The 16,894-nt window shown below is 35.3% G+C and overlaps 1 protein-coding gene across 12 annotated transcripts in view; it reads left to right on the top strand.

Annotated features, from left to right (window-relative positions):
- The window catches only part of RYR2 (ryanodine receptor 2), an 820,811-nt gene that overhangs the window by 654,810 nt on the left and 149,107 nt on the right, over nucleotides 1-16,894 (top strand). For 10 of the 12 annotated variants that reach the window (XM_086382784.1, XM_086382783.1, XM_086382782.1 and 7 more), the window contains 4 exons: nucleotides 4,383-4,443; nucleotides 6,072-6,310; nucleotides 7,802-7,883; nucleotides 13,582-13,712. In XM_086382784.1, the coding sequence (XP_086238910.1) occupies nucleotides 4,383-4,443; nucleotides 6,072-6,310; nucleotides 7,802-7,883; nucleotides 13,582-13,712 (513 nt within the window). Of the gene's footprint in view, nucleotides 1-4,382; nucleotides 4,444-6,071; nucleotides 6,311-7,801; nucleotides 7,884-13,581; nucleotides 13,713-16,894 lie in introns of those variants that run through there. The other 2 variants (XR_015157121.1, XR_015157120.1) reach the window with 1 other exon arrangement.

Raw genomic sequence — 16,894 nt, 5'->3', positions numbered from 1 at the left:
TACAGTAGGTCCTTGTTGATTATCTATTTTGCATATATAGCAAGTTTCCTTTATACATTAGGAAACTCTTGCTTTTCTCATATATACTGTCCTAAAACTACAGAATCTTTCAGTCACATTAAGACCTTAAGGATCCTCTTAATGATGAATGGTGGTTTAGTCACTAAGTCATGTCTAACTCCTGTGACTGAAAGATTCTGTAGTTTTAGGACAGTATGTATGAGAAAAGCAAGAGTTTCAATGTATAAAGGAAACTTGCTATATTAAAAATAGCCTAATTCTTATAGAGGGTAAATATCAGACTCAGACATTTCAATGAACATAATATCAGAAGATAGATACTTCTTTCATTTCAATATGCCACTCTGAGAGGATTTCCTGACTTTGAGCAAAAGAATAGCATGTGCAATATATGTTCTAGTTGAACTGAAACTTTTCACCAAGTTAGGGACTCAGTAATTTTAATCTTTTCAATATCACAGACTTTGGAAGTAATGAAATCTTCAGCATGCTTCAGTTTCTACCTACTCATAATTTGGAGAGAAATTTTTACCTTTTAGCATAATTTTATTTCATCTTCTTAATAAAGATTTTTCTAAGGTTAATCATCTCTTCAGAGAAGATAGTATAATGAGATATTGTATCAGGAGCCATGTTAGGAAAGTAAAGAAGAATAAAAATTAGAATAACTGTTGACTGTTTTCCTAGGAGAAAGTCAACATTCTGCGAATTCTCAGTGTATTAGTTTATAAAACAGCAGCAGTTACATGTATCAAATTTTGGATACCATTGAAAACTCCTGAACTGTAGAAACCTTATATTTAAAACCACAAAACAGTTTGAGATTAAAATGCAATATTTTGACTCTAACAGCTTTAGCTTTGTTATTATTTAGGGGGTTGTTTTATTTTATGAGTTGCTAACAATGTTTTTAAAAACCCTATGCTTGCTGTATGTTGTCATTAGATTCTATGAGCTGTAATTTTAATTTTGTACCTTTGTATCTTTGCTGTTACACACACACACAAACAAACACATAATCTTAAAGATATTGGGTAATCCGTAAGTATTGTTTAGAAGTACGAGAGTTATGTTTGAAGACAGAGGAAGTAGCTTGAACTTGGAAAAAACACCAGTTGAAAGTATCAAACTTTTGGTTTTTATAGTACTTAGAGCAGTTAAGAAATTGCATACAGTTAAGTATGTGAAAATACAGTCATCACCTTAAAGTTTTAACATCTTACTATGCTCTGAACTAGCCCCTCTGCTTCTTACTAATAGTGTGATTGACATTCCTGATGATGGTGATCTATATCTCCTTCAGAAGGACAATATCCAGGTTGCTATTTTATTTAAAAGTCTTACTGCATACTTTATCTCTTCATGATTAACCATTAGTTTAGGCATCTATACATGCCAATGAAATTGATTCTTTTGCTTGGTCCATACATTATAACACTAAAGTTCAGTTAATACTTTCTTTCATTCCTTAGGGTCTTTTCCCCACCATTTTTTATGGAGGGCTGTTTCCATTTAAAGTTGTACTCTCTGATCTGGAGTGTCCGAAAATGTATATCTGCCTGAGCATATAGTTTTGTGACTTTGATAATCACAGAAATCTCATATTCACCATACAGATGTTCACTGGACCCACAGAACTTGTCTAGCCACTGGTGCCCTTTCTTCCTCTTCATACTTACATCCATTGTCATCCCACAGATACTAATTGAGCTCCTGCTATGTGTCAGGCACTAGTCTAGGTGCTGGGCTACATCAGGGCACAAAGCAAACAAAAATCACACCTCACGAGCTTACACAAATAGAAGTTTAAAATGCCCTGAGCCTCCTTTTGGAAAAAGGCATTGCCAGGCTCAGTATGAAGTACAGATACTGATCATCTGTATAAAGGGACAATATAACTGTGAGTTTTAGGAAAAGAGTTAGAGGCCAGCCTCTCTGAATTGGTGCTGACTTTGGTTGCATTATTAGATTCATAGGCATCGCTTTGTATCTCCTCTCCCTCCCAGGCCTTCGCTCTGTCATTTTCTGTGCTGCGTCCTCCTTATGATTTTTACCTCCAAACATTAGAGGTTATTGGACCTTTCTGCCTCTATATTTATGTTCATGCTAACATTTCATTCAGCCCCATGATTCAAAGAAATGTCCATATGCTTAGGAGACCCAGATTTACAGCTGCAACTTAGATCTCATCTCTGCACTCCGGATTTTTGTATCAGTTGCCTATTCCATATCTCAAGCTGAGATGAATAGGCCCATTGCACTTCACCTGTTGAAAGCAGAATACCCAACTCCCACCCCTCCCATCCCCTTGCATTCTCTGACGTCCACCTTGTACTCTCTACACATCACTGAATCCTACCACCATTCACCCAACTGCTCAGACACTTGCTCACCCAAACAGTTGCGGAGTAATCCTTGTCTCCTTTCCCTCTCACCAACTTGCAACACATAAGCAAAAACTGAACATACGTTCTTAATTGCTTCACCAATAATATCCCAGGCCAAATTTGCCATCTTCAATCTACTGGTTCTAGACTACTGCAAGGGCTTCCTAACTCACTTTTACTCTTGCCCTCCCAGAATTTGGCACACTGGAATTAATCCTCTTAACGAATAAATTGGCTCACATTCTGTTCAAAATGTCTTCCTATTGCACTTAAAAAAAAAAAAAAAGTCCAAAGTGCTTGCTCTGGTTGTGATACTCTAGAACTTGGTTCCCTTGTCTCCACCATATATTCTCCTTCTTTTTCCTGAATTTGTCCACAGCATCCATCTTGACTTCCTTTCCAGGATCAGTAGGTTCATTTTCTGCCCCAGAGCCTTTGCACATCTGTTTGTACCACCTGGGCTCTTCTCCCATATATATACATGGTTTGTCCTTTCACTTCATTTAAATCTCTGCTCAAATGCCATCTCCTTGGGGAGGACCCAATGACCACTCCCCCTGTTACTCTATCCAGTTGCTCTCATCCCCATTCCCTGCTATATATACTTTTACCTTGGCTATATATTATGTAACATTGATTTTTTTTTTTTTGGCTTAATAGTTCATTATGTGTCCCCCATTAAAATGCAAGTACCATAACTCTAGCTTATTACTGGAAGTTTAAGAGTACCTGGTATTTATCGTGTATTTATTGAGTGAATGAATAACTAAATGAAAAATACTTCTAAGGACTATAGTAGAAGCCCTAGCACTGCCACCAGTTAATAGACAGGGGCATGACAAATTCTGCCCTTCTACGGATTTTGTCATCATTATTATTGGAAGTTCTGAGATTCAAAGCATGAGATTAATGGAACATTTACTGAAAGAACTCAAGAGTCTCAGCAATGAATACCTAATTTATTTTTTCGTATTTGTGTTATACCACTAAACTGGAATGCCCACACACTAAGGAAATTATTAATTTCCATGTATGTTTAACTCATTCATTTTAGGGTACTTTTGTGTATAAAGAGTATAGTATACTCAAATGTTTTAAAAACTCACATTCAAATAAGAGTTGTCAACCTAAGGACCAGGAAATTATTGTGTATATTACATGTAGGAAAGCATGAAATGAAGAAGTGATCAGTGTCAGACTATATTGTGTGTGGTCACTTTGTTACTTTGGATTCATATTTTCTTTATTGTATCCTTATCATAAAGTAAAATATATGTATTATATGATTCATATTTCTGTACTTAGTGATGAAATATTCCTATAAAATAAGTTTCATCTTATTTTTCAAGGGGAGTTACCCCATTTTAGATATCTCATAAGTAACGTCTAACTTCTTCAGCCTCTGATACGTTCTTACATGATGGTTTGGTACTTCTTTTTCACCAGAGACCAACAACATTCAGGCATGTTAGTTCATGTGAATGCAGTTAAATTCAGGCAAAATAATTCATCTTAATGCTGTTGAATGCAATAACAAAGCAGACATACTTGGGGTAATTAAAAGGGAATTAAATTTTATTAGACTTTAACTCACCTCATTTCACAGAGGATATTGGCTGACTTAAAAAGTTGACATACAATATGATTTAAAAATAATGTGAACTGGTATTGGGAGGGGGATATGTTTGAAGAATCCAGTTAAAATTCTTTGGATGGTGCAGTGCTTTGAATGCTTCTTGAGTATGTCAGCTATTTGATGAAACATGCTTTATTGCTTTTCTACTTACATTTGCATAACCACTTTTAAGCAGAAAAACTGCATGATTTTAAACTTGATTATCAAAAAGTCCCTTGAATTGAGTTATCCTTATTGAGTTGTGCCTTGACTAATTTTTTGGAACACAAGCGTTAATAGAAAGAGGAACATTGAGAATTTCTCAGAGCAGTTTATACAGCTATTTGTTTCCTCTTTAGGGAACGATGCAACATCAATTGTCAACTGTCTTCATATTTTGGGTCAGACTTTGGATGCAAGGTAAATGGATATGTTTTTATCTCAGTCAATGAGTGTAAAAATGATATATACGAATCTGAAGAAAAAGCTAGTGTCTTCGTTGGAATTGTAATGAAGACTTCAAGTGAAAAAGAAAATATTTTATAAATTAATAATACAAGTAAGTAAGTGTTAGTCGCTCAGTCGTGCCCAGCTCTTTGTGACCCTGTGGACTGCAGCCCACCAGGCTCCTCTGTCCATGAGATTTTCCAGGCAAGGATACTGGAGTGGGTCACCATTTTCTTCTCCAGAGGATCTTCCCAAACCAGGGATCGAACCCAGGTCTCCTGCACTGCAGGCACATTCTTTACTAACTGAGCTACAAGGGAAGCCCAATAATACAAGAGCATTATATTATTTTTATATATAATCAGATACAGATTGTTATTTAAATTTCAAGTAATTTCTGTAGTGGCTAGGTATATAATTAAGAGTTGCATTGGAACTATATCATGTGAGGTAAAAATAATGAGCTACAACTCTAGACAGCTTATTAACTTCAAAGCATGGTAGTTGTACTCCATTTTGTTATAATATTTAGTTTTATAGGAAACATGAGGGTTTTATTCTTATTTTACAGTTGAGTAAAGTGAAGCTCAAGATTCCATAATAAGTGTGGAAGTAGGCCAATTTCCAAGTCCGTGCACTTTCTACCCTGCCCTAATATCACCATGACCAGAAATCCAAATACAAAACCAGTTTGGTTAGCTTGATTCAGCCATTAAACCATTCATTTAATTCATTAATTATCCAGGATATATCTAAATAAAAGTTCCTAAAAGTCTTCCACAGAGAATATTCAGTGATACCTTGAATTATTCATTTTAATGTTTAAGATTTTATTTGAGATGTTTTATATAATAAAACAAGAAAGAAGATACAATTATGCATCTTGATTTTCTACATGAAATAGTGGCTTTTAGCATGTCACTTTCATACAGAGTTCAGTCTTCAGAGACGTATTTAGAAAAAACGGATTTTCTACCGTTAAAAGTAAAAAAAAAAATGTCTATCAGTTGGTAACTTGATTTAACCGCCATTAAATGTTTCTTTCACACCCATTGCCTCACAAAACAGTCTAGTTTTGTTGGATCTGAGGTGAACTAAACTGGCTCAGGACCTAAGTTTTGTTAGTCATGAAATAAGTATTCTCAAAATTTGAGACCACAGTTGAAAAGCATACATCATTATAACTTTGGGAGCCATTTGGGATTTCCCTAACAGTCCAGTGGTTGATTCAGGGCTCCCAACATAGAGGGCAGGTTTGGGGTTTGATCCCTGGTTGGGGGATTAAGGTTCCTCATTTGTGCGGCCACAGGGAGGGTCGGGAGAGTAGGGACGATGTTTAGAAAAAAAAAAAAAAAGAACTACATTTTGCTTCAAGATCCTAATTAAGTTGACTCTAAAGGCATTTAGGAAAGATTATGCATGTATGGAGTGATATTACTATAACTTCAAGTATATAAGAAAAATAATGTTATTTGAAAGTGGATTAAAAAAATTAAGTTGACTATCGTCATGAACAAATAAACATGATTTAAAAGCATGTTTTATTTGTATTTTCTGTGTTCCTACCACAAGGTATAAGTTGTCCCTTCTTTGCTCCCTAGGACTGTGATGAAGACTGGCCTGGAGAGTGTTAAAAGTGCACTCAGAGCCTTCCTGGACAATGCCGCAGAGGATCTGGAGAAGACGATGGAGAATCTTAAGCAGGGCCAGTTCACTCACACCCGAAACCAACCCAAAGGTGTTACTCAGATTATCAATTATACCACGGTGGCACTGTTACCAATGCTGTCATCATTATTTGAGCATATTGGCCAGCATCAGTTCGGAGAAGATCTAATATGTATGTAAATCTATTAGAGTTTCATTATCTAAATAGTACAATCGGAAATTGTAACAGCCACATCATAGAGATTACTCAAACACTGCTTTAAAAATTTTTTTTTTTTTTTTTGGAAGAACACTTGAGGTTGACATTTGAGTTACAAAACCATTATTATAGAGATAGATCATGAATTCACAGGAGGGACCAGTAAGGTAGTGGTTATAGATAGTCTACATTGTTGACATACAAGTTCCAAATTTTACTCTTTTTATGATGTCTTTTTCCATGGAAATTTTCTAATGCAGTTTCACCATAGGACATGCAGCATTAAGTGTTTTCAAATTATTTCTGAGTTGATGCAAATTGTTTGTGCAAGCTCTCCTACCAATATGTGAAGACTGCTGAGACAAAGTCTGTATCTAAATAATTGATCTACCAGGGTGGCTCAAATGTCTTTGGTTTATAGATTTCAGTCTGTTTTCATAGGGGATTTCATCTGCTGTTTTTGTCTGGAATTCTGTAGTTATTAAAAATAGCCACAGAATGCCGAAGCTTGAGTGGAAAGAGAACACATGACCTAAGTTCCTTCCCTTCTGCCTGTATGAACATGAAGGAAGATAAAAGCCCGTATCTAGCAGTCAAGTGGGTCTTGCCCACAGACCCACCCACTCAGACTCTCAAATGGTGTAGGTCTCCCAGGTAAAGTTCTGTAAAAACCATTGTGGTAATCAGAGAATGGCACAAAGACTAGTTTCAAAATATTGACACTACTTGAACCAGTGGGAACATTACTTCCCATCCCATATTGACATAGAAACAAGTATGGGAGAGGAGAATGACTTCTCCATTCATGATATGGTGTGTCTTCCAGAAAGTGGTAACAGAGATGGCATTAGAAATCCAAGGTTCTTATATTTCTTTGCCTGTTGAACAGTTTATTGAATCAGAGATCATCTTAGAAGTTTTATTTTCTAACTTTAGAAACTACAAGAGTAATTTTCTTATGCTTGGAATTCTAAGTTGTTTCAGAAATAAATGATACACCCCATTCTCCAGCATTCTCATTCTTGTTCATTGAGAGTTAAAATAAAAGATACTGTCTTTATGTACCTTTGAAACAGGAGTCAAAATGGACCTGTCCTCCCAGATATTCTTATGCTTAGTTTTATTCTTGAAGAAATCCTTATTCTTATGCCTAAAGAAAAATGATAAATTGTTCCTGATAATATTTTGTCTGTATAATCAGAGCATGAGTCTTTAGAATGCTTTTAGCTCCTTCAAGAAAAGACTTTTATTTGAGAAAAGAGTTTTAAATGTAATTTAAATATAATTTTTAAATTTTGTATTTTAAAATATAATCATGAATTTAAATATAATTTTATATGTTATATTTTGTCAAATATTAAAATATTAGTATGTCTTTGATATAGAATTTTGTTTTTAGCCTAAACTTTCTCAGGACAGTGTATTGATAACAAGTGTTTTGAATGAAATTCTCTTTTTCCTTAGTGGAAGATGTACAGGTGTCATGTTATAGAATTCTGACTAGCTTGTATGCTTTGGGAACCAGCAAGAGTATTTATGTGGAAAGGTAAGATTTTAAGAGTTTAACTTCTTACTAATAGTTTTTTTAGATGTTATAATTATTCATTTCCAGGGTTTCATTTTATAACTTTTTCCTTAGTTATAAACTAAACAACCAGATTGATGTGTTGAATTCCTTGGGAGGAATTAGGCAATCTTTAAGCTAAATGCTAAATTTGATTGATATGTTTATTAATATAATAAATGCCAATTTATGAATGAAAAATGTAAAGCAATAATGGTAAAGACCATATTTAATATAAAGTTTAAACTTTACAGCGTTAATGAATCTTATAAAAGACTGAATATGGGTAGTTATTAAACCAGTTTAATTTTTTCTTAAGTTCAAGAGGGGAAGATTTGTAGGGTCAGAGGATGTGGACAGATCAAGTAAGATAAGGTGTCCCCACTGAACTGAAGCAAAGAGATCACTGGTAACTTTAGTAAAAAATTTCTATGGAAGAGAGAAGAAAAAGAAGACTTTTTTTTACCAGTTAAAATAAAAAGATATGCTAATAAAAGACCAATAAATGAAGTAAAAATAAATCAAAGGTATTCTGAGAGAGGAATATTGAGTAGATGTAAATTCTCTTCAAATTAATCTTAATTATAATACAATTTCAAGTAGATATTTGCTTTTTTACTGAACTTGAAAAAATAATTCAGAAGTTCATTAGGAAGAATAAATGCATGAGACTAGCATATACAATTTTGAGAGAGAAAAATAAAATAATAAATGGATATGCATGTGGCCTACCAAATATTAAAACTTTTTAAAAATGGTAAAGTTGCAATTACCAGTATATAGGAAAGTAGATCAATGTAAAAAAATAATTGCTTTTTTTCTAAATATTTTTGAAGTTTTATCTGCATTTTAAGTTAATCTTTTTTTAAATAATTTTTTGTGGCTATAAAATATATTTTATCCTAAGGAAGTATCATAATATATTGAAATGTTCCTTCATTTTTGACATATAGCCTCTTTTCTCTTTTCATTATCATAAATAATGCTAAATCTATGTTCACAATTTTCTGTGTGTATTTATTTTCTTTCCTTTATCAGAATTTGGAGATCTGGGTTAAAAAGTATGCACATATTAAAGGTTTATGATACACATTTTACTATTTTTTAAAAAACTGATTCATTTTATACTATAAAGTTTGCAAGAGTGCCGGGGACCAGCCCCGGCTGATCCAGGGTATTCGAAGGAGAGACGGCATAGGCGAGGATCAGGAAACACTTGCTTAATTAAATGTTAATTAAGGATATAAAGAGTAATAGAATGAGGATAGCTCAGTGAAGAAATTCAGTGGAGAAAAGAGGCTGAAATAAGGATAGCTCAGTGAGGAAATTCAGTGTAGAAAAGAGGCTGAATAATTCAGCCAGAAGGTAAGAGAAAGAACGACATGGTGAGACCAAGTTTCGGTGAACAAGGCCCGCACTTTATTTTCCAAAGTAGTTTTTATACCTTAAGTTATGCATAGAGGATAATGGGGGAAGGGGTAGAGTCAGGCAGCAAGCCAGGCTTTCTTCCTGCAAACTTATCATATGCAAAAGCTTAGGTGATTTGCATCATCTTCTGGGTCGCCCGGAGGCCTGTTAACATTTTAAGACCTTCTCTTCAGAAAACTTATTTTTCTCTAAAGGTGATTGGTCAGGAGCCACCCTCCAAAAGCATTAGATAAAGTTGCATTCCTACAGAGCAAAGGTGTGGTGGGCTATAACAAGAAAAAGAATTAACTCAAGGGTCCCAGGTTACAAACATTAAAGCTACTACTTACACCAATTATATTAATCAATACACTGCCAGGGACACAGCAGGTAAGGGATATGGAGACTTAGCAGCAAACATTGGCCCAACAAGTGAAAATCCCTTCACCAATACAATTTCTGATCAATCTTTTAACTGCTCAAAGGAATCTGTATTTAGACAGTTTAGAACATCTCTTGCCTCTCACAGTTGGGAGGCTCTGAACAATCACATGTGGCCGGAAAAACCTATTCAGGCAGGCTAGAGGATTTCCAAAGGAGTTTGTAGGTTAAACACTGTCACACCCAGGAATTATTAACTGGAGCTGTAAGCTAACTCTTTTTTCAGAGAGGTAGTGGGGGACAGCCCCCCGTAAAGTCAGAGGTGTAGGTGAGAGCACAAAGCAGAAAGTAGGCAGACTCTGGTTTTGGGGGTAGATGCTCGAGAATTTCCAGGGAGACTCCTGAGGCTCGATCCCGCCTTTGTGTATGCCGAGCCTCCTTCCTCATGACCTTTGTCATGGGCGGAGTTCCTCACGCTGGCTACCGGCAGTGATAGAATTCTAGTTGAGCTATTCCAGATCCTGAAATATGATGCTGTGGAAAGTGCTGCACTCAATATGCAATATGCACTCAATATGCAATATGCCGGCTCCAGGCACAAGAGGATTCTTACTTCCTCACATGTTTCTCATTTCTGATTATTCTTTTTTACTATTTATAAATTTAATAGTTAAAATGGGATATCATTTTTATTTTCAGGTGCATTTCTCTGATTACTCGATATGGGCTACTTTGTTATGTTTACTTTGCCATTTTTATTTATTTGATAAATTGCCTTTTCTAATTTTTTGTCCATTTTTCTATTAGTTTATTGTCTTACTCATCAGTAATAACCTTTCTATTTATTAATTATTAACCTCTTGTCTGTCATTTCTCCTGTTTTTATGATTTTTCACATTTTTATCCCTTTATAGTGCTTATATATAAGACATAATGTTACAGATAGTTTTTATGCCATGAGAGTTTTGAACTTTTATATAATCAAATCTACCAGTTACGTCATATGTGTCTTCCTCTTATTTTCATGATTTTAAAAAGTTTATACTGTACCTTAACAACTAGAAATTAAAATATTTGTTCTCCTAGGTTTTTCATGTTTTCATTTGTCTAGATTTACTTTTTAATTCTTTTGTTCATTCAGTAAATATTTATTAAATGTCAGATTCTGGGATACAGCAATGAACAGATAGATCCCTGCTCTCAAAGAGCTTAGGTCAAGTGGAAGAAACAGAACAAATAAACTGATAAATGTTATAGTGGCAAGTTATTGTGTGTGAGGAGCATGCAATTCGGAGAATTACATGGGGTCGTCAGGAATGTATTTTTTAAAACATGGTTCTTTGGACTCAAAACTTTACTCAATAGGAAACAAGTAGGAGGTAAGTCTAGGTGTGTGTCTAATAACTTTTGTTGTCTCATTGAAATACGACTGGAGTCTTTAGCCAAATCATGGTTGAAAAAACAAGCGTGAGAAGCTTGAGGAAGGCAGAGAATATCCGAAATCGTTTGTTGTTCTTCGGTTGCTAAGTTGTGTCTCTTTGCGACCCCATGGACTGCAGCACACCGGCCTTCTCTGTCCTTCTCTACCTCCCGGAGTTTGCTCAAGTTCATGTCCATTGAGTTGGTGATGGTGTCTAACCATCTAATCCTCTGTTGCCCTCTTTTGAAATGATTATCTCAGGGCTAAGAAGAGAATTTACTAGAAATGCATCTGAATTTCATGTTTCTGTTTGGCGTTTGTTATGTAGAATTTAAATTCAATTTTTAAATCATCCATCATGTCTAACATAATGATTTATTAAATGTTCCTTTTATTCACTGATTTAAAATAAACTCAATCATACACTAAATATGATAGGTTATATTTATAGAATGTGTTCTAGAATATACATTTCTAGAATTCTGTTCTATTATTTGATTTTTTGAATGATAAGAGCAGTACTGTTTAGCCTAAATTATTAGTATTTTGTAATTTATTTTAATACATGGTAGTCAAAATTCTCTTATGCCTCAGCAGTTATTCTCTTATACCTCAGCACTTACCGTTATTGTTTTTTGCTGTTCTTGCCTGGATATTTTTCTTGATAAAATTTGGATCATTCTCTTAGAGTCTAAAAAAAAGGTATATGTGCATTTTATTCAGTTAACTTCACAATTGTAGAGTGATTCTGGGCGAATATAAAAATAAAAATTTGAAGGTGAATAAAAGGTATTTGGAAAAAATGATGGTATACTAAAAAATGTAATGTTATAAAAATGTTATTTTTATACAAATCATTTAAAAGAAATGTTGCTATTTCCAGAAAACAACACAAATGATCAAAATTAATCTGAGAATTACTATTTGAATTGGTATTTTAAAGTGAATCATTAAGTAATTCAGAAGAATTATTAATGAAATAAAAGGACTAGCTCAATATCCTGGTGGCTCAGATGGTAAAAAGTCTGCCTGCAGTGCGGGAGACCAGTCTTCAATCCCTGGGTTGGGAAGATCCCTGGAGAAGGGAATGGCCACCCACTCCAGTATTCTTGCCTGGAGAATCCCATGGACAGAGGAGCCTGGTGGGCTACAGTCCATGGATGGGATCGCAAAGAGTCAGACACAGCTGAACAACTACTGCTTTCACGCTTTGAATCAGATGTCAGGAAATTGGTTACCTACCTTGGGGTCATACATGAAACATTTTAGGCTATTAACTTCTTAAAGTATGTCTCATTATTTTAAAACATTTATTGAACCCATATCGTGTACTAGATATTTTGCAATTCTGTCCTCATTTTTAGGTAAGGAAAGAAAAACTTGAAAAGTGTAAGTAATTTTCCTACAGTGAGTGACGCAGCGTTAGGAGTAAGATCAGGTCTTGGATCTGTATGAATAAAAGCCTGTGCTCTTTGTAATTGCTTGATGTCTTATTTTTAGTAATGCAATGTTATTCAATGTGTAAACTGAAGTTTACCTTATTCAGTTTCTTTCTGTGAAGGGATATTTTCTCCTAGCAGAGTACCTATCTAGTCGTTTTAATTAAAATATTAAATAATCAAGCATTATTTATTATTTTTAATAAGAAATTTAAAACTACCCAAGAGAATTATGTTATCTTGTTAACTCAATCCATTTTATTGACTTTTAAATTAAATATATATACCAAGTCATTTAAAGAGTTCATAATTTGTTGAACTCTCATATTATTCTATATTTAATAAACATTTAAGGTGCCAGTAAAGCCTTGGATTAAGTAGAAAACTGAGGGAGAGAGAGAATTTAAATATATCAGTGGCAGGAGAATTCTTAAATAAATTGATCACAGTTTGATTCCCAAGGCACCACCTTCTCTTGAAAATGAATAAATCAGTTTTAAGTGTTATCAATAGTCTTTAGCATCTAGTGTATCTTACTATTTCATAACTAATAACCTGACATTATTTATATAACCCTGAAATTAATTATATATGGCAAACTTTCAGAAAGTTATATGTGTGTTAGTATTAGTACTTTATTTTTTAAAATTTTTTTTATCAAAATCCATTTATTCATATGGCAAGAATTGTTCCTTAGAACACTGTGTTAAAAAAGAAAGAAAAGGAAACCAAATGAAATGTCCAAACTCGTGGAGGCATTTATAAGTGTGATTGTTGTTGTTGATATTTTTGGCTGTACTGTTTTTAACTTCTCTTAAGCTGACAGGTGATTTAGATTTAAAAAAAAAAAAATGGTAGGAAACTTGCTATGGAAAGCAGATGATAATTTACAATATAGAGGTTGGATCTGAGGGGTAGTTTTTATCAGTAGCTCTATGATTGTCTTTCTTTTAGGTTGACTTTGCCAATTTTAATATAACTTCTTCAGTTATTCACTTAGCAGACTTTAAAAATGTAAAGTTTCCATTTACAGGCAACGTTCTGCATTGGGAGAATGTCTGGCTGCTTTTGCTGGTGCCTTTCCTGTAGCATTTTTGGAAACTCACCTGGACAAGCACAATATTTACTCCATCTACAATACAAAGTCTTCGAGAGAGAGAGCAGGTAGCACAGAAGCATGTGTGGTACTTGATATTTGAAGCTAAAACTGAATGACATTTGTAGTATTTTACAACCATAATTTTTTAATGGGCTATTTTAATTTATTATCTCCAAAGCTATTTGTTCTTAAGTCTTATTATTTGGAAGTTTTTGGAGTGTTGTATACTATCTCCATTGTTTTTCTGAAAGAAAATTTATTTCTTTTAAATTAATGAACCACAGACAAGTTAACCCTCTTAATAATAAGACAGAATAATCAGCAGTATGGAAAAAATAGGTCACTCTAATTCAGTTATCTCTTATAGGTAGTCAGCACATGTACAATATTCTTATTTGTTATGATTATGTATTCACTGGACAAGGAAATGGCAACCCACTCCAGTATTCTTGCCTGGGGAATCCTGTGGACAGAGGAGCCTGGTGGGCTGCTGTCCATGGGGTGGTACAGAGTCGGACACGACTGAAGCGGGTTAGCATGCATGCATGCATTGGAGAAGGAAATGGCAACCCACTCCAGTGGTCTTGCCTGGAGAATCCCCGGGATGGAGGAGCCAAGTGGGCTGCCATCTATGGGGTCCCACAGAGTCGGACATGACTGAGATGACAGCAGCAGCAGCAGCAGCAGCAGCATGGATTCATACTTTGCTTTTCTCTCAGTTCACTTGCTAGATCCATCTTATTGGGACAGTTTTATTTCATGTGATTTTTTTCTAACAGTATTGTCCTCTAAGTCTGATAAACTATATTGTATATTAGTTGTTTTCCAAAAGCCTTGCAATCAGTCACTTCAGTCACTCAGTCATGTTGGACTCTTTGGGACCCCATGGACTACAGCACACCAGGCCTGCCTGTCCATCACCAACTCCCAGAGCTTACTCAAACTCATGTCCATTGAGTCGGTGATGCCAGCCAACCATCTCATCCTGTGTCATCACCTTCTCCTCCTGCCTTCAATCTTTCCCAGCACCAGGGTCTTTTCAAATGAGTCAGTTCTTCATATCAGGTGGCCAGATTGTTGGAGTTTCAGCTTCAGCATCAGTCCTTCCAATGAATGTTCAGGACTGATTTCCTTTAGGATGGACTGGTTGGATCTCCTTGCAGTCCAAGGGACTCTCAAGAGTCTTCTCCAATACCATGGTTCAAAAGCATCAGTTCTTTGGCACTCAGCTTTCTTTATAGTCCAACTCTCACATCCATACACGACTACTGGAAAAACCATAGCTTTGAGTAGACAGACCTTTGTTGGTAATGTCTCTGCTTTTTAATATGCTGTCTAGGTTGGTCATAACTTTTCTTCCAAGAAACAAGCATCTTTTAATTTCATGGCTGCAGTCACCACCTGCAGTGATTTTGGTGCCCCCCCAAATAAAGTTGGTCACTGTGTCCACTGTTTCCCCATCTATTTGCCACGAAGTGATGGGACCAGATGCCATGATCTTAGTTTTCTGAATGTTGAGTTTTAAGTCAACTTTTTCCCTCTCCTCTTTCACTTTCATGAAGAGGCCCTTTAGTTCTTCTTCACTTTCTGCCATAAGGGTAGTGTCATCTGCAGATCTGAGGTTATTGATATTTCTCCCAGCAATCTTGATTCCAGCTTGTGCCTCATCCAGCCTGTTTCTCATGATGTACTCTGCATATAAGTTAAATAAGCAGGGTGACAATCTACAGCCTTGACGTATTCCTTTCCCTATTTGAACCAGTCTGTTGTTCCATGTCCAGTTCTAACTGTTGCTTCCTGACCTGCATACAGATTTCTCAAGAGGCAGGTCATGTGGTCTGGTATTCCCATCTTTCAGAATTTTCCACAGTTTGTTGTGATCCACACAGTCAAAGGCTTTGGCATAGTCAATTAAACAGAAGTAGATGTTGAGTTCCCCAAACTTGGACAAGAATATTTGCTGTTCACAAATGCATGCATCTCTGTTAATGAGACATATGCATTTAATTAATGAGATCATTTAGTTAATGAGATCATTTTGTGTAATTCATGTTTGTATGGGAGTTACTGGTTACACTAATTTTATAGTGAATTTTTCAAGTAAGAATGCTTTTTAAAAGCTGAATAATTATCATTTACTTTACCTAGTTTGTGATTCTAATTTCATATCACAGAGAGGAAGCTAAAGGAAAATATATTGACTATAACTTACTGATATTTTTCGAGATAGTTGCATAATATATTTGTAAACAGTAAAACACAATTGAATTTGTATTATTATCTGTGTAAGCATGTCTTGTTGTCTTATTAAGGATTTTTGATCCTTTAATATTTTTGCAATGAATCAAGCATGAAACAGATTGCTATTTCATTACAGATAAGCAAATACACAGAGCCAATAATTTACCTGTTTATTTCTTATAATACATCATTTTCATAACAAAGCAAAGGAACTGCATTTAGTGATTCTCCTTCATTCACTTTTTACTCAAGCCATTCAACATATGATTGTTGGTAGGTGGAGGAGACAGGATACAAAGATGAATATGATTTGGTTCTTTTCCTCTGGGAGGTTCTAGATGCATCAAGGGAGAGAAACTGATGAATATATGTGATAGAATTCACAATAAAGAACACTGGGGATGTGAAAAAGCAGTTTGAGCTAAGAGCACCTGGGAAGACTTAGCAAAGTTGGTACAATATGAGCCTTGAAATTAGGGACACTGCAACGCTGGTACTTAGGGGAAACTTCAAGTACTTTGAGGTGGTGATAGCTTTCAGGGAAGAAAGAGAAAAGATGAGGTAAGTATTGGAAAACCAAGAAGAGGTGAGGCAGGCTTTCCAGGTCAGGTAAGGAATGGGGACTGTACCAGTGCAATAGGACCCTTTCACTGGCTTTGAAAAGTGGAGTAACATGAGTAGATTTGCATTGCAGCAAAACATCATGATAGAAATAAGAGAGATGGAGTAGTGTGTGTCACCAATTAGAAAATGATTGTGGTAATTCAGAAGAGATCTGATTGGATAAGGCCCCTTGGATGAAGTTTGTAGTGCAGAGGTTATGAGAAATCCTCGAGATACAAGCGTTTCCTATAGGAGATGAAGGAGCCTCCCAGCCTAGAATTTCTCCCAGGTTTCTAACCTGGGTGACTCGCCAGACAACCTTGTCCTCACCGAGATACTACTAGTACAGGCTGAAGAGCTAGATTGGAGAGGAAAGGTCAAGTTTAATTTAGACCCTTTTGCA

The sequence above is a fragment of the Bos grunniens genome, chromosome 28 (genome assembly GCF_055505025.1).
Source record: "Bos grunniens cultivar Pamir isolate PY7600 chromosome 28, Bosgru_T2T1.0, whole genome shotgun sequence".
Taxonomy (NCBI): Eukaryota; Metazoa; Chordata; class Mammalia; order Artiodactyla; family Bovidae; genus Bos; species Bos grunniens.
Note: the sequence above shows the minus strand (reverse complement) of the source record. Positions and strands in the feature narration are given on the sequence as shown.